This window comes from Calypte anna, chromosome 5A, assembly GCF_003957555.1.
Source record: "Calypte anna isolate BGI_N300 chromosome 5A, bCalAnn1_v1.p, whole genome shotgun sequence".
Classification (NCBI taxonomy): Eukaryota; Metazoa; Chordata; class Aves; order Apodiformes; family Trochilidae; genus Calypte; species Calypte anna.
Genome location: NC_044251.1, coordinates 11662588 through 11681124, shown reverse-complemented (window position 1 = coordinate 11681124; position 18537 = coordinate 11662588). Strand labels below are relative to the sequence as shown.

The following is an 18537-nucleotide window of genomic DNA, read 5'->3' as shown; positions in this document are numbered from 1 at the left end:
ACTTTTCACCCTTTGTTTGAAACCACCACATCTGGCTGGGGAATGCAGAGTTTTGTCTCAGAAAGGGGAAACGACATGGAGAAACTCATCATGGCCACATACACATTTCCTCCTTTTTTAGATGATGATTTGCATTTTTAATCATTTTGTAGTTATGGTTTACAGACAACGACACCTCCTGTCAATGATACTCAGTATTCAACACTCATAAGCACCATTTTAGGTCAATCTGGTAGCTGAGAAAAAGTTGTGAACTTCACAGTCCCCCAAATGACCCAACTCTATTAATAATAAAGGTGTAAATAGAGAATTAGTGCTTCAAATGTGAAGCAGAATCACCTACTGGCCAGCAGGGCCTGTGTGAGCAGTTGTCTTTGATGAACAAGTGTTGGGATACAAGGGTTCCACAGGGGGACAATGAAAATTAAATTCTTGCATGGGAACAAAAAAGAATGAGATTATGGAAGCTTAAATTTAGCGAGATACAAGTACAGAAAAGTCTTTCCACTCTTAAGATTGTATTTGTATGTAAGAGAAATTCTTACTTCTAGGAGTGCAGAGTAAACAGTGTTTGATATCTGGAAACTGGTAGACTCTAACTTGAATTGTTCAGCCTAGACATAAGTATGCTGAACTCCAGGCAGTAGAAGTAGTCTGAGATACTACTTGAGACATGAATACTGAAGTGTTGCTACTTTTCCATTTGAAATAGGTCTAATTATTGATGCTTTTGGTGAATTAAGAGACCAGCAAGAACAAGTGAGAGAAGACATGGAGGTATGAGTAAGCAAACTTCATATTTCATTACTCTTATTCATCTAGATTGTTTCCAGTTAAAATAGTGTTTTCAAATTGAAATTAAATTCATTAAAATTAATTTGTAACTTGTGTTCCCAGACCAAATGTTTCATTTGTGGAATCGGCAATGACTATTTTGACACGACCCCACATGGCTTTGAAACACACACTTTGCAAGAACACAACTTGGCAAACTACCTGTAAGTATATTTTACTCCTGGAATTATGGTACCGAGACCTTTCAGCTCCACAGCAACTTAGGTGCACATGTTGCTGACAGTCCTAAGACAGAATTCTTCAGAAATGAGGAATATCTCCATTACTTTCTGGTCTCCCCTCCTCTAGTCCACACAGATGGGTATCTTTAGTGCTTACCTTAGAGATGAGTTACCTCAGTGGAGTGAGACCTGAAGGTTACACCAACTCCTTCCTTATTCTTCTGGTAGGAAACTCAGATACATGTGGAATGATGAAAACCAGTTTAGTTTGCAAGTTTTTTGATTGTGACTTCTGGGGGCTTGCTAAAGTTGATGAGACCATTGACAATTAGCCTTAATTCAACATAAAGAAAACAAAACATCAAAACAAAAGAAAGAAAAAAAAACCCAAAACATTTATGGAAGATTTCTGAAAGATAAGCTGCAAAACAAGAAAATGTAAAAGTCTGATTCTATAGTTGTTTAGTGACAGTGCAGATTTCTGAAACCTCAAAGCAATCAGGAGTTGTATGTGTTTAGACTATTGCCCAAACTCCCAAGACAGTGCTCTTCTACTTTCATTAGTAAATACAGAGCAGATCAATGAGCATATTAAAATAATTGATTTGGTGGCATTAGTCCCTCATACAGAATGATAATATATAAACATTGTGCCAACAGACCCAAAGGAGACGACCTGGTAGTATCTTATAGAAGTCTGGCTTTGGCATACTGCATCTGAACATTTAAAACCAACTAACTAACTAAATAAAGCATCCTGGAGTGGAAGCTGCATTATTCCTTGCACAGCAACCAACAGCATGTTATGTAGGTAGATTGCCATTAAGATCCTTAGTTTTAGCAGTCTAAGCCCTCTAAGCTTTTCTTACTATGTTGAATTGCTCAATTGGCATAGGAGAGCCTGTAATTCACAGTAAATTAAGTGGCCATTTCCTTAGTATTATAATGCACAGTGAAACTAACCAGGCTGCCCTTTAATTACACAAATATTAAAGTCAGTATACATTCCCTTCTTGACAGTGAAAGAACATCCCATTTAATTTAACATTTAATTCCAAATGCACTGCATCAGAAGTGGCTAAACAAGAGCTGTGTTGCACATGAACAGGACATTGTTAGCACTCTGTGACCTCCATATTAAGTTCAAGCTCCCTAGAGCTGAGTGAGCAGACAGACAAGCTCAGTTCATGAGCTGTATGGTGTGAGAGTTTGGAAAGCAGAGAGAGTTTGGTGCAGCTGAGTATGTGCCACACTTGTGACTTTTTCCATAGTAGCCATAGTAACTCCTTCTGAGGCGAGATGTTGCACCATATGTGCATAGGAGTTGGCATATGCCTCAGTCAGGTATTGCTCCTACCACTGAAATGAAGAAAAATGCTAAACCATGTTTTTCCAGTTCTACAGATTTTACATCTGTTCTCATTTCACAGGAGAAGTGCTGGGAAATAAAATTTTCTCCCTTAACATAAGGGCTTTAGATGCCTAGCAATGTCACTGCTGGCTGGCATAATCTCCCTCACATACCCCAGTCTGGGAGTATGTTAGGTTAGGCAGAGATGTTACCTTGTCTGCATTAATGCCTGCTTCATGTGCTTGTTCCAGGTTCTTTTTAATGTATCTCATTAACAAGGATGAAACTGAGCATACTGGCCAGGTGAGTAAAAAATAAAATTTTGTTGTTAGTGGGGTTTTTTTTAAGATTATGCTCCAACATTATCTTCTCCAGCCTTGTAGCTGTGTACCATCAGGTGGGTCTGATGTACTCCCAACAAGTGGAGATGGTTCCATGCTCCCAGAGGCTTCTGAGAGTGAAAGGAAAGGAAGGGCTAAAAAAAGGGAGAGGGGATGGGCTGCAGAAGTTTGCTATTCCAGCCAGCACTGACCTTGTCAGGAGTTAGTTACTAGTAATTTACTGTCATCTTATGTCTGAAGCAAAACCCTGTGATACATACCAGTTGTGGTTTATTTCCAAAAGATTTAGTTAAGCAACTATACCTGTAGTCTAAATCCATCTGTGTGTATATGCAGATAGGTATATGGAGGCCTGTATGTATGCTCAGTGTTGTTAGGCCCTAAATGTAAGAATAAGTAAGAAAATGGATAGGATTTAACTACATCTCATCACAAATAAGAAGCTGTTATGCTAATACAACAGATTTATCTTACACTTCAATGTTTTCCAAGCAAATGAAATCACATTTTATACATATAGAGTGTGTAGAGGTTTGCTGTGACATAACTAGACTGATTAATTACACAGTTTTTCTAATAGAGCTTAAATTTCAGTAGTACTGTATCAAAAAATGTGTATAACAGTATTTTTACCAATTTTTCTTGAGTTTAGCGTCATTACAGTTCTGCTACACAATAATAGGCACCATGCCTGGTTACAGTTTTCAGCTTATCTAGAGGACTAACTGCAAGGTGTATGTTAAAATAAATATTCTTTATCATTTTCAGGAATCATTTGTGTGGAAGATGTACCAGGAAAGATGCTGGGACTTTTTCCCAGCAGGGGACTGCTTCCGGAAACAGTATGAGGATCAACTTGGCTAATGTCACAAAAGTAATTATTTTTTCATGAACTGTTAGGATCACATATTAAAAAAAAAAAAAAAAAAAAAAGACAAAAAAAACCCAAACCTTTTTTTCTCTTCATGGTGTAATTTCACAGCTTGTAATTGCTTTAAATGTCGTTAAAATTCAAGACTTATTTAAAATCTGACACTATTTCATCAGCTTTTGTAACTACCACGTATGAAACAGGTCTTTTGTTGGAATTCAATCAGGAAAAAACCTATGCCAGATTAATTTAAGCCTTCCAGTTCAAACATAGTCTGAAATTATAGCAACTTTTTAAGCATATCAATAACCTAGTGTTTGGCAGTACAGTCGAAAGGGCTAAAAGGTGTCTTAATTGCACAACATTTGACCTTTAAGGACTTGAACATCAGAGGCCATGTCTCAGAAAAAAAATCTTTTAACTCCATGCTGTCCAGTTTTCCCCCAAGTAGTTACTATTGAATGTATTGAGCTTGAAAAGCTTTAAGCAGTTAAAAAGAAAACATTTTCAAACACTTCACCGACCTTGAAACATTTAAGTGCCTTAAAATCTCTGTAGACATAGCTATGCAAACTTTTTGTTTATATTAGTGTTCTAATGAACAGATCCATTATCTGTATTGCTCTTCTGTCTTTCTGTATGAAATTGCACTTGAAGATTGTTTATACACTACTGTCAATAACAGCTTGTTAGATGCTGCTGTTAAAAAGGTATTCACTGTATCAAATTAATCCAATTTAAAACTTAGGCCAAACTAAAACAATGTCCTATGGTCACCTGCAAGTAGAAGCTGCTAGGATTACGCATTTTTTTTTTTTTCTTCTGATAAGAAGTGCCCACTGCAATAAAGCATTATGAACCAAATGTTACCTTTCCTGTCTTCTCTCTCGTTTTTCTAGAACATGGAGATGTGGCATGAGGATGGTAACTAAAAACACCCATAGTCACTGTTCATTCACAGCTTTATTTTATGGACTGCATAGAGCAAATACAAGCTGAAATAACTGTTCTCTTACTGTGCTGCAGTCTGCATCTTTAGCAAGGAAAATACTAATTTCATCACAAATTCTAGAAGTCCCAAGAATGTCAGTCTTGGACAAGTTTCAGTCACATGTAAATGAATTTTGGTTGCACAGAATTTTAGGTGCCACCAAACAAAACCAGGTGATGGGCATACTGAAAAAATTGAAACAAATAAAGGAAATAACAAGGAGATAAAGGAAGATTCAGCTTCCTGCATCATATTTGCTGTATTCAGTTATTCACACAAGAAAACCTGAGCTTCAGGAAATCATGCTGTCCAGCCAATCTTCAAGCTCTTCCTCAGTAACATTTTTAGATGTGCTTTGCTGTTGCTCTGATGCTATACTCTTCTCTTCAGATATATCTGGTTTAACAGGGTCTAGAAAAGTGAAAAGAACAGACTTGAAAATCCAGAAACAATTCCATACCAGCTCTTTGTTCCAGATAATTTTGCTTCTTAATGTGCATTTGAATCTATTTGAACACAGTCTCTCTTTCATGAAGAATATTCCAGAAACAGTAGCAAAAAAAAAAAAAAGTTAGGCAGCTTAATAAGATCTACCAGAACAATGTGGCTGCCATTTTATATTATTAATGGAGAGTTTCATTAATGTAGGAGAGGAGCAGGAGGCCAGCACAGCAGATCCCTCTGCATGACCTGGCTTTGGGTGGAAAGGATGACACAGATCCACCTCTGGAATGAAGGAGCACTGCAAGACTGCCTTCAGTGCCAAGCCTTGCCTTACTGCTCGTGGTGACACGTGTTTGACACGTGTTCAACTGAATCTTTAACACTGCAAGAAAATCACACAAAAAATCAGACATGCTAAAAATTCTATTATAGCATTGTGAATTGGGGAGGAGTAGCACGACACTGCTGTCAAAACTACTAAGCAGTACTATAGCTTCTAGGAATGCAAACAGCAGGAAAGGTTTGCCAATTTTTCTGAAATATGAAAAATATTGTATATGTTTTGTTCCCACCCAAAACTTAATTTTGTAAAATTATTTGCAGTAAAGTTTGAAAAATAGAATTATAAAGAGCCACTGGAAGTAGCTGTCAATTCTTCAGTATACTGTTAACACAGTGAACTAAAGGTTGATGTTAGATAGAAACCTTTACTTTTTATTCTTCTCAGTAATTCTCTAGCAATGCGTTTTTACATAATTTATAATTTTTTGAATCATGAGACCAATGCAGAAGAACTTGTCTTAATACTTAAAAAGAACAGACAATGGCTAAACTTTAACTTGAAAATTAACAAATAGGTCAGATTGTAGCCCTGGATAAATGAAATGCAGAATGACAGAGATGGTGACAACAGCACTGACTGGCTAATAAAGGATTAAAAAACATCACCAAAACAAAGAGAAAATAAAATTAAGGGCATGCTGGGGTAAAAGAAACCTTACCTGGTTCCTTAGAGTCCATTTTCAGATCTTTGTCAGTTGCTGTGCTGTGGGATAATGAATCCAACACGGGTTTGTTTTCGGTATTAACGGGAGCGTCCAGATTTAGAAGAAGATCTAATTCTTCATCCAGATGGTCAGTCTCTTGCTGGGCTCTCTGCAACTCTTCTGCTGAGCTGCCCCTGGAAGCATTTTTCCATCCAGGCTCTGATGGAGCAACAGAATTACCAACGTGCTGGGAGACCGACACCATTCCGCTCAGAGCTGGAGACTGCTGGGGCAGCAGCTCCCTCTTTTTGCCATCTTCAATAATTTTAGGTTTCATCTGTGGGACATCTGCAGGTGTTGATGCCTAAGAGTACAAGAAAGACCTTGAGGCTTTCTATTAACTCAGTTTTTCCTCTTCTGTGTTATTTGGATTATAATTCCTGCTTCCTACATTTCATCACTTAAAGAAGGTACAATAAATTTAATTTAATTCAGAATGTAAACTAAAGTTATCTTGATGGTATTTTTTCAGATGCAACAACAAAATAGAATGCAAGGCTGTCCCGCCAAAATTCCAGTCTTTAAAGCAAGCCATACCACAGGTCACTGAAATACTTTTGCATATGGCTGTATAATTTGAAAAATAAAGCCAAATTACAAAACATTATCAAATATCGAAACAAGAAGTGGTAACCCATTATTTAACACAGATTCTGCTTTTATCATGGTACCCTGGTGTGAATAAAACCCTGCAGTGTGTATGGTGACCACAGCACCTGTCTGAATGGCATGACAAAGGTGAAATGTTGTAACACACACTTTATAAAAAGCCTGATAAAAGTTAAAGACCGTGATGACAAAATTTGTATTTGAAAGTAACATTCATTTGCAGATTTTCTTTGACACCACATCTGAAAATATATTTGAGGTCCCTTAAGAAAGAGCACAGTTGTGTCAGCCACAGAAGTAACTCATGCAACTCCAAACAGAAGTAAAACTTCTATAAGGGACATGTTTCTTCCTCATTGCTTGAGCAGATGCATTTTCTTGAAGAATTTTCATTTTAAGAATTTTTTAAAAATATTTTAAGCCTGTTTTTCACGGCTTGAAGAAACATTTTTGTCCAAATATTCTGTTGTTCAATTTTTTTTTTTCACCAGAGCATAAATTATATCTGTTTGATTGACAATTCTACCCTCTCAGGCACAGATTTAAGCTTGATTCATGGAATAAACATGTATGCTGATATTAGCGATGTATAACAGGAAATCACAACACGAAAGAATATGAAAGAACTTTCAAAATTTTGGTGCAAGCTTTTAACAGCTGCCGACAAGAGAAGCAAATACAAACCCCAGTGCAGTCATTCCATGTCCAACACTGATACCTGCCTTCAAATCCCATGTGCTGCACTTCAAAACATTTTGTTTAAAGCCAACAAAGCATGAAAAGTGCTGATAGAGGGGGGTCTGCATTTCATGCCATTTGACACGCCAGTCTCAAGAAATATGTTTACTTGTAAAATGCATTCTGCTTGTGTTTGAAGACCTGGTTCAGAGTAATGATTCATGCATAGATTGTTTCACTTCAGGTATTTGCATTTTCTTGTGCAAATTCCCAGCATTACCTGCACCAGTTCAGCAGCAACGTTCAACCGCAGATGTAGGGGCAGCTCCTGCAGGGCCTGGGCCAAGGACTGGCAGTCAACAGGAAATGCAGGGAACTGAAATACAATTCAACACACAGTACACTTGTATCAAACAAAAATAATGAAGTAATAATTACTTTAATCTGTAACATTCCCCTGTTCCACTCAAAGAATGTGAAGAACAATCTAATTAATACAGGAATTTATAGTTTTAAATTATACATGTGTGAAGTAGTTTGGCTGAATTCCACATTAACATCCCCAATGCAGATAACCAATTAGAGGTTTAAAAACAAACTGTAAATGGAATGCTCCTTAGAAAATGCCTTGAAAATAGTTTTGCCAGCTGACAGTGTCCTAAGAGGCTTCTCAAGTAGCTTTTAAATCTCTGAAATTTCCTATGCAGTGGGAGTCACCATTCTTTACTGAGTTGCTACTTTTTTCTAAGCCTGTAAACCATGTAGCTTTTATTTGGCTCTACTGGTTTTAGTGCCTAACCAACATGGCCCTTTTTATGCTTCCCACCTTTAAAATGTTTTCTCAATACTTACAAAAGCAACAAACTACAGTTACATACACTCCTGAAATTCTAAAACTATCAAGGCCAGGTTGGATGGGGCTTTGAGCCACCTGGTCCCTGGCCATGGCAGGGGGGTTGGAAGTGGATGCTCTTTAAGGTGTTTCCAGCACAAACCATTCTACAATTACATGAATTCAAGATACCCAAAAATGCAATACAGCTACCTAGTTGCTTAAAAGGTAAAAGTGTCACTTATTAATGTGACAGGTAATGAAGTTTTCTCTTAAATGAAGTTTTCTCTTAACACCCTTTGATTTTTTTTTTTTTTTGCTGTAAACTTAAAAATTTGAATGCACTGTTTATGTTTCAAGAAACACTCAGGCACAGTTTTGTGACAATTTAAAGAATATGTTGGAAGACAAAAGCATTTATCTTAAAATAATTTAGGGGAAGATAAGGATGCAAAGATGAAGACACTTTCCAGTATCCTCATACAGAAAACAGTGGGCTCCCATCGCTTTGGCCCTTCTTATTGCAGCATGAAAAATCCACATACAGATAATTCAAAGCCTTGTTGGTCCCACAGTAATTCTGGAGGTGAAATTTCAGCTGAGGATATGAATTGTTAACGTTAAAGAACTAGAGCAAGCTTCATTGCCTAATATATGAATATACTCATATAGGTTTTCTTACAATCATTTTATGAAACTGTTTTGTCTTGAATACAGCTGAATACGGCTGAAAAAGAAACTCTGACTTGGTCTGTCAGTAAAGCAAAGAGCCAGTCCCTTATTTTCCCTTTATTGGATGGGTTTGCTTATTCTTTTCTTTCAATGTTACTTAAAAACCCAGCCTGCTGCTTTAATTAGTCTTTAATAGAAAACCAAAAAAAGGACAAGACCCAAGAGCCTCCAGCATCAGAAACAAACTAAAAAAATATACAGAATAAAGAGTGCTGTTACTGTTTTAAACCATCTCTTGCTGAAAGTACAACTATCTAAGTATTCTGTGCCAGGTGATTATTCAAACTCATATGAATAATTCTGGTACCTGTTTATTGCATATGCTTTCTCTTTCCCATTCTCTCTCATCAGCAAATCGGAACTGTGTAAACGAATTTCCTACAGAAAAGAAATAAAAATATTTATTTTTCAAAAAAATAACAAGCTCTCTCCAAAGTTCCCAAACCTGCTGAAGTAGATTTAATCAATGAACATCATATTTTCAACAAGTTTGCATTTAATTTTAATGCTGCTCACTTTCACAATATTAACCTTCTTTAAGCCAAAGTTCTACAGATCTTTAAATCTCCTATTTGCAGAACAGTACTGAAAAGATGTGCAACAAATTAAAAACTGAATGAGGAGGTGCTGGATACCATGTCAGCAGGATTTGCATTGCAAAGTCCAATTGGGACAGCATGTTAAGAACACATAAATTATTCTCAGAGTATAATTCTTATGAACACTTCTGGATGTTCTGTACACAGACCTTCTCTTATCAACATGCAAATCTCCCAAAATGAATGATAAATGTCCTAAAATCAGTTGTACAAGTGAAGTAAAGACTTGTTGTTGTCTGGTAGATAAATTCATCGGACTCTCTCTTCCTTGAACAAGTCCCTGCTCTACCATGTCATATAAAAAAAAAAGCACTGAACCTCGATCTCCAATGCATATGCACAAGGGACTCAATTAAAACAAATCTTAAATAGGGTTAATTAAGCTACACAGGTACCCTTAGTTACTAACCTCTTACCACATTCTTTCCAGACAGTAGGAGCTTCCTCTTACTATAGGAGACATTGGGTTATTATTTTGGTTTTGATGCAATATTTCTATTGCAGTACCATGTTGGGTCACAAAAGACAGTCCTCTAAATTTATTCACTGAAAAAACATCCAAGACTTTAGTTCTAGGAACTCAAAACTCTGTCTGGGACAGGGGAAACTTGAGAGATGAGGGCTGCAAGATGGTGGCCAAAGTTCTAGAGTAACAGAAAGCAAAGATGTTACTGATGCAGAGTTTGGGACAAGAGCCTTTGTACAACCTGCAGTTTGAGAACAAAAGAGCTGTTTCAGGACCTTTACTGGGAAAAGGTTCATGTCAGATTATTGCATGAAGGAGATGAAATCTGAACCTGAGAACTGCAGATCAGCTGGAAATGACCAGGATTTAGTCCAGCAGCAATTTGAGCAGCAACAACTCATTTTTCACAATCTCTGACAGAATGAATGCCCAAGAGGAAGTTTTCAATGGCATTATGAGCAGCGTGGCATTTAGCTTCCTTTTGGCTTCCAATATCCTGACTGCTATTCATACCTTTGAAAATTCTTGATTCATGCCCTTAAACCCATCATACACAATCCAAGCAATGTGCTGTCTGCAGAGTTGGCTCCTTTTCCATTGGCTGCCTGTTCCAAAACACAGGGGAGTTCAGCCTTCAGCAATTTTACTCATTAGTGCAACTCTCAGACAGCTTCTGCTATGCAAACAGAATGAATAAGCAGCAAAATGGCATAGTAATTGGCAGATTTCTTTGGCAAATAATAAAAAAAGAGAGACCTAACCACCTCCCAGATGGAATTTAGAAGTTACTGGCCATGGGTTTTTAATATTTGGTGTGCATCTCTAATTCATGGCATGTGATCTATGTTCATTGGGTGTGCAATGCACTCATACACCAATCGCACTGTGAACCTGGCATGTCCATCACAGTCATCTTCAGAACCATTTCAGCAAGAAAGTGACCTTAGATCAGTATTTGTAGAGATATTTATGACCATTATCATGTCCAGCATCTCCCTGTTTCCATTCAGTTTATCCAACTTTGCTCAGCACTCTGGGCTGACATGCAACCCTGCCTGATCACCTTGGCTTTGGTTTACATTCAGTGCCTCCAGATATTTTGTAAACAACCAGTATCAAATAGTACAAGTGCAAATAATTCAAATTAAGCACTGAAGTGAATATTTAAAGTGTCTAAGAGAGAAGCCTAATTTTATACATGTTTAGGTCATACAATTCACAAACACCAGGTTTGATGTTGGCTCCTGTCTTTAGGTATCTATCTGCAGAGGGAAATTCTTAACTTGAGCACTCACAGTTCACTCCCTGCTGACAAAGGTGTCTTCCCCTTCATTGCTGTGCAATGAAACACAGCAGCAAATAATACCCTAGAATATTGCTAACAAGTAATAACTAATGCTGAAAAATACAGAAATTTAAATTCATCCTTCAGTCTCATGAGTTTAAAATGGGTATGAAAATAAACAAATTAACATTTTAACAGCTTAGATGGTAAAGAAGTTGTATTGAAAAATAATTTAACCAAGTGATCCTCAGAGTCTTCATACTATTAGAACACAAGCATAAGCATTTTCTTCCAATATCCCCAAGACTCCCTCACTTACTTCTCGTGCTATCACAGAGGAAATGGAGTTCCCTCTGCTCTTATAATGGAGTAAAAAAAAAGTAAAGGATTACTCAAATACTTTTAGTATGACCAGATGTAAAGCAGCTAAACAACTCTATTTCAGAAAAATCCAAGGGATTTTTATCCAGGGGTCAAAAACTGGTTTATATTCTCCACTATCAGTGGATTCTCCATTATCAGTGATAACTGATCCTCAGTTTGATATTGTGCTGCTGAATTAAAGGGTATGGCTTGAGCTGTAGTTTAAGTTGGCTCTTTAAATAGGTTAACAATGCATGACTTTTGAGTGGAAAAGGAAGAACTACAATCCACAGTACTACATTTAATGCAAATAGGTTAATGAGAATGTTAGTCTAACCAATTATCTCTTCACAAATTCCTTTACTCTGAAAATAACCCCTATGCCATGAATACTAATCAAATGCCTTGCAAGGATTCTGAGTTGCCTTCAACAGAAGAAAAAACTTTTCTTTGTGTGAAAAGTTTTTGTTACTTACAAGTATCACTCAGTCCTCATATACAAAAGAATTGAAAATAATGCATTCAAGTAACCTCACACAGCATCTTTGATAAGTTTCATGATCTAGATCAGCAGATCTAAAGCACCATGCTTTCCTACCACTGGAATATATTTTAAAACTAAACCAAATGATTTAACTAGAATGAATGTTCCATAGTCTCATTAGCCCAATTATCTCTTCACACTAATGTTCAGTGAATAGCAGAATCAAACAAATCCTACCTGTAATCTGTAAAAAAATATTATCTACTCTGAGTCTAAAGGTTGAAGAAAATAAAGAAAAATGGTTTTCAGCAGGAAAACTGACATTGCTTGAATGATTTTGTTCATTTTAACACTAATTCATTAAAAACAAAAGACAAAAACCACTGAAGACAGGGGAAAAATATTCTGTAGCCTCAGAAGGTTTTTAAACTGAAGGGAGGGGCAACAAACAATGCAACAGGATCCTTCTAGGGATGCCATGGCTGTAAAGAAGCTCTGCAAGGGCAAATACAAGATTTTAAATCCATTTTTAAAATCAGAATTTACCTTCTCATAAATAAGCAATTACCAATTACTTTGATAAACTTATTTGAGGTTTTCCAACTTTCGTTCACTTTTATTTATTTTATCTTGGAAATTCAAGCCCCTGACTACAAATTTGTTTAGCCAGCTAAATAACATGCAGTAACTTTATGACAGCAGAATGCAGCTGAACCAAATAGACCTCTATAGAAAAAACTACAACTCAGCTACATTTGGGAAATTAACAATGAGACCAAAATATCCCGAAAAGCACCCTGTATCTGCTGTGCTAGTCAAAGTTCTTCCTGAGTAGCTAAAATGAGAAGGTTCTCTTCCAAGAATGTCCATCTTTCTAACAGATTTTAAGAAATTTCACAAGTTTAACTTGTGAGAGATCCTTCTCTCTCTCTGTTGATCCCCAGCTCATCACTATTTATGAAGGATACACCAAAACAAGTTACCTGCCAGCTCTACTGGTGCTCTTCAGGGGCTGCAATAACACAGAAGGAAACAGATGGTATTTTTGAGATGAAAAAAGAGAACAGATCCTCAAGCCTAACACTTGCATGAGTTTCAACAAGGCCAAATGTTGGGTCCTGCTCTTTGGCCACCACAGCAACACTACAGGCTCAGGTAGGAGAGGCTGGAGAGCTGCCCTGCAGAGAGGGACCTGGGGGTGCTGACTGAGAAACTGCTGTGTGCCCAGGTGGCCAAGAAGGCCAATGGCATCCTGGCCTAGATCAGGAACAGTGTGGCCAGCAGGGCCAGGGAGGTGACCTTACCCTTGTACTCAGCTTTGGTGAGGCCACACCTTGAGTCCTGTGTCCAGTTTTGGGCACCACGGTGTAGGGAGGACATTGAGGTGCTGGAGAAGGTGGAGAGAAGGGAAACCAAGCTGATGAGGGGTCTGTAGAACAGGTTTGATGAGGAGAGGCTGAAGGAGCTGGGGCTGTTCAGCCTGGGGGAGGTTGAGGGGAGACCTTATTGCTCTCTACAGCCACCTGAAAGGAGGTTGTAGTGAGGGGGGTATTGGTCTCTTGTCTCTAGTGACCAGTGATAGGACAAGAGGAAACAGGTTCAAGTTGTGCCAGGGGAGGTTCAGATTGGATATTAGGCAAAACTTCTTCACTCAAAGAGTGGTGAAACATTGGAACAGGTTGCCCAGGGAGATGATGGAATTGCTATCCCTGGAGGTATTAAAAAACCAAATAGATGTGGCACTCAGGGAGATGACTTAATCATTAAGGTTGTGTAGGACCGACAGTTGGACTCAATGAGCTTCCAACAATAATGATTCTATGATTCTACTTCTCTGCAGGAAAAATGCAAATTGCAAAGCTTAGGCATGACTGATGCTTAAAATTTATCCAATATTGATTACTCATGTAGCACTGACCAACTCTCTTCAGGAGTTGAGGGGAAGTCAACAAACATATTATTTCCCTTTTGCTTGCAAAAACTTCATGTAGAAGTTTTCTTTCTCTATTTTCTGTATTTTCTCTCTAAGAAAATACAGAAATCTACAGAACCAAGACAAGAAACTATCAGGCAATGACTTTCATGCTAACTTACAAGGATAAAGAGAAAACTAAAGCTTATCAGTCTTTTGGGATGGATTTGGTGTGAGAGTTTTTCTCAAACTGGAATTAAAAGCATGAGAAAGAACTCCCATCCATCCATGGTATTGCTTGCTCTAACTAAAAGATTTTGAAAAGAACATGGAAACAGCAAGAACCACACACTGAGTGCTTTGGATCATGGTAAGCAAAAGATATCTCTTCTCCTTACAAAGTGTTTCCACATAGTGTGATTTATATATATTTTAAATATAGATGGATTTATATAAATAAATAAATAGTCTATCTACAATTAATGGCCATTTGACATAAAAATCTCTTTGGATAAATACTACCGAAGACTTTTTTTTTTTAGGACAAGTAATTGTGGCCTTTTTTTTCTCCTACAAAGGAGACCTACATTTATACACATTAATAACTATATTCTTACAACACCAGGAGATGTATGTTCTGCAAAGGTTTTATATGAATAATTTTACACACATCATAACCAGGTAAACATCCAGATATGGTAACTCGTTCACAATGAGGCAGCAGATAACCATGAGCAATAGACTTCTGGAAGACAAAACTTCCAAAGACTCTTCATGACAGTTCTAATAACAACACTAATTTCTATTTCTGCTTTCTTAATTTCTCCACTTTGGTAGGGTACAGACTGTAACTATTATCTTTTACTATGACTAAGGCTGCAATGTGCTACTTATGCAATTTGCCACGAGCATGGATTTAGTAATAGCAATTTTCAGAATGTAAGAATACAAAAACAACCCTGGAAGAACTCAATATCTATTAATTTTCTTCAGATACCACTAAGATCAGTAATACTGCAAGTCACTGCAAAGTCTTTTATCAAGAACCCAGCAGGAGGTTGCAAAGCTGTGTATTACAGAAGGCCTATGCCACAGCCCAGAATAAAAATTTTAACAGTCGAATACAAATCTCAAATAAAATGTTTTGAATAACTCTTCTACTGTTTAGATGTTCTAAAGATGTTCTATGTGCAAACATGATACTGAGGATATTTGTAGCCTGCACTACCAACTACAAAGTACATTGGTAACCAGACCCAGAAAGAACAAGTCTAAATTAGTTCCCTACTACCAACTAATCCCTACTAGTAGTCATAGTTTTAAAAATATAAATGGGTGAATTTGATCAAACAACAGGATCACCTGATCAATGCTAAACAATAAATTTTAACCATGACACAAATAAAGGAAAAAGATGGAAGGATATTCAGAAAGCAGTGCTGCTTCTGGAACAAAGACTGCCCATTCAGAAGGAACATAACCAATTTAACACACAAGAGCTGCAGCCTATTGAAAGCCAGTTTTTCTGTGAGGAAGAGGGTGAAGCCAGTAAGTGCCAAAACCCACAGTCATTAAAAAAACAAACAAACAAAACAACTCATTTTTTATTAAAAGTTAAAGCAGAGGTTAACAAGAGACCAAAGAGGAAAACAGAGCCAATAAATTTATATTCAAAGAGGTTCAAAAACACCAAACAGTAGCACACTTGCTTCTGCATCAACATTAGGTGACTAATAGGACAGAGAAAGAGAAATGCTTTTAAAGCTTCAAAAAGCTAAATGACAACACAGGAATACTGGGAGCATTGAAATTTAAATCAAAACTGAGGAGCACAGCACAACACCAGCTCAATGTGTCTGATGAACAAATTAATAGGAACTCTAAGAAATGTAATGGACATGTGGATAAACAGAGTATTTGTGGGAAGAGTAGACACAGCATTTGAAAGTTCTGTTGCATGAGCTAAGTCAGTTTCTTGAAAAAAGAAAAAAAAAACAAAAAACATGCACATAAGCAGGATCTAGTTCATATCATTTACAGCTCTGATGCCCCACACCCTTTCTTACATGAGACTTCAGAGGAGCAAAAAGAAAAGGAGGCTTTGTATTCATCAATAACTGCCCAGAAGTAGAAAGAAAGAGAGTAAATTGTCAGTTTTTACACTAAAAGAAACAACCAGTATAGTTCTCTGGGCTCATATCTGTTTACCCTCTTCACTCCATCAAAAGAGAAGCAAAAAATAGATAAGAAAAATGCAGTAGCAGAATTTGATGATGATACTAAGCTTCTCATGGTCATGCACCTGAAGATGGTTGTGGAGAATGAAGAAAATAAGAACTTGACAAGACTGAGAAAGTAAATTTTAAAACAGCAGATGAAAATCAATATCAAAAAATGCAAAATGCTGCAATTCTACCTTCACATACAATAAGTTCAGCTGACCTACACCATTCAGAATCAGAAACTCAGAGCTCCACAGTGCTCAAAAAACCAAACTCTTTAGAATTATTTAAAAAGCAATAGTGAAAAACACAGAGAGCACCAGTACACAACCATTATGTATTGTCATCTTTGAAACTGTGCACTCTTGGTTTCCCAAGCCTAGTCTCAAAAATATAATGGCATTAGAAAAGGCACAGAAGGGTTCCTGTATGAGAAGGAATTTAGGGAGTTAAGCCAAAGGATGGTAACCAAGAGAACTTGACAGAGATATGAAAATCATGAAAGGCATAAAAAAGGCAGACAGGGACTCAATATGCATTGTCTCACAAAAGACCCAAAGGCATCAAATGGAGCTAGCAGGGAATGCACTCAAAACACACAAAAAGTGACAAGCCAGGTTGTGGAACTCCAGGCCATCAAATGGTGCAAGTTTACACAATGCAAGGAAGGGTGTAAGATAACTGGTTAAAATAAGTGGCTAAGATAACTGGTTAAGATAACATAGTTCCACATGTGGTTCAGGAAGTCCCTGGGACATAAGTTGGTGCAGGTCAAGAATGTATCTGAGGAAGCAGCAAAGCCCACAGCTTCTGTAGGTGCCTTATCTCAGGTGTCTCCAGATGGACCTTGGGTCTAATTCAATAGAAAACAAACTTAAACTAAACCACATAGCTATTTTCTTTAACTTGTAGAGCCTTACCTTTCTCTTAATTAGTTATCTTTCTGCAGATGAATTAGAAAGGAAAAGTAGGTAACTCACAAATTTAATTTTAATCTGTAGCTAGGAGTTCTTTCAAGTCAATGAACACTTACATCTGCAGGGTGTATATAAGGAGAAAACAGACAACATTACCATACAGGATAATGTATAAACAGCATTAAGCAGACTGACTCTGCTTTCTAATTAACTTTGCCACATTTTCTTAAATGCATCACTATTTTTCATATGCATTTTTGTTAAATATATAATGATTGTAGCTCTTAGAATGCAGCAAAAATAAAATTAAAACAAAAATTAATTGAAAAAAAAAATATTTAAAATTTTACCCAAATACAGTAGCTTGATGTGGCAATTCATAATACACATCCCATCTTCTGCAGTATCCACATTTTCACTGAATAAACAATAAAAAGACATTTAAGTGTGAAGTTACTGATTTCCCCATAGGTTAAGCTTAAACCTTTCATTAAGTTTAAGCTAGTCACCTTAAATATTTACATTTTTCCTGATGCTTTATGACATTTTCCTGTGTCATTTTTTTCAGGTCACTAATCTATAACATATTTAGTGATTTTTTAAATGTCACTGCAACTGGTTTGCCAGATTAGACAAAATATAAAAATCCATAGAGCATACTGTTTTTTGAACAGTATCATTCAAGAGAAAGGATGAAAAACTAATCACTGCATAACTTAATGACTTAATGCATAAATACTCAAGACTTTTTTTTTTTTTTTTTTTAGCATCAGTGCTGAGACATAGCAGTGCTATGAAGTAGCAGGAAGTGAAAGAAGTGAAATTTGTGATTCTTCTTAGGGTCAGGGGCAGAGAACTCTTCAGGTGAAAGGGAGAAGTGTCATGTATTTTCATAAACCTGGACCAAATAGAGAGAAATGTAGCTTATTAATAGGGGTCTTGATCCTTACAGACCAACAGATTAAAGAACCTATTGATCTACCCCTTTGTGAATGGCCTGTTTCTCCAAGACTACCTAAGCAGCCAGTATCAGCACAGCAGTGGAAGAGATGAAGGAAGATGTGGGAAGGAAGATGCCATCAAACTGCAAGACTCCAAAGAGGAATCCACTTGCGTCTCCTGGCACAAGGGATTTGTATCAAGTTCTGGCTTATAAGTGAGGAAAGAAGAGAGAGAATGATGAGAACCCAAAAGAAGAGGAACAAGGCTGGAACAGAATGGAAGCCAGTTATACAAAAGATCCCTGATTTGCCTTGCCTGTTGCCAGGACCTGCTGTATGGCAGCCACGGGCAATGGGCATCAGAGGATGAGCAACTGGGGAGAAGGATGCATTTCTATGGATTCTTTTTGAGACCCTGGTGCAGAAGCTGCCTCTAA

The 18537-nt window shown here is 37.2% G+C and overlaps 2 protein-coding genes across 3 annotated transcripts in view; one reads left to right on the top strand and one right to left on the bottom strand.

The window, feature by feature from the left end:
• RYR3 (ryanodine receptor 3) overlaps positions 1-4448 on the top strand; it is a 208420-nt gene extending 203972 nt beyond the window's left edge. For both annotated transcript variants that reach the window (XM_030452246.1, XM_030452245.1), the window contains 4 exons: positions 713-777; positions 898-998; positions 2619-2670; positions 3477-4448. In XM_030452246.1, the coding sequence (XP_030308106.1) occupies positions 713-777; positions 898-998; positions 2619-2670; positions 3477-3572 (314 nt within the window). In that variant the 3' untranslated portion in view covers positions 3573-4448. The remainder of the gene's footprint in view (positions 1-712; positions 778-897; positions 999-2618; positions 2671-3476) is intronic.
• A 75-nt stretch (positions 4449-4523) lies between these two features.
• The window catches only part of AVEN (apoptosis and caspase activation inhibitor), an 86933-nt gene continuing 72919 nt past the window's right edge, over positions 4524-18537 (bottom strand). Inside the window, exons 3-6 of the mRNA XM_030451857.1 lie at positions 9219-9289; positions 7628-7723; positions 6016-6364; positions 4524-4981 (exon numbers count right to left, since the gene is read on the bottom strand). Coding sequence (XP_030307717.1) covers positions 4863-4981; positions 6016-6364; positions 7628-7723; positions 9219-9289 — 635 coding nt within the window. The 3' untranslated portion in view covers positions 4524-4862. The remainder of the gene's footprint in view (positions 4982-6015; positions 6365-7627; positions 7724-9218; positions 9290-18537) is intronic.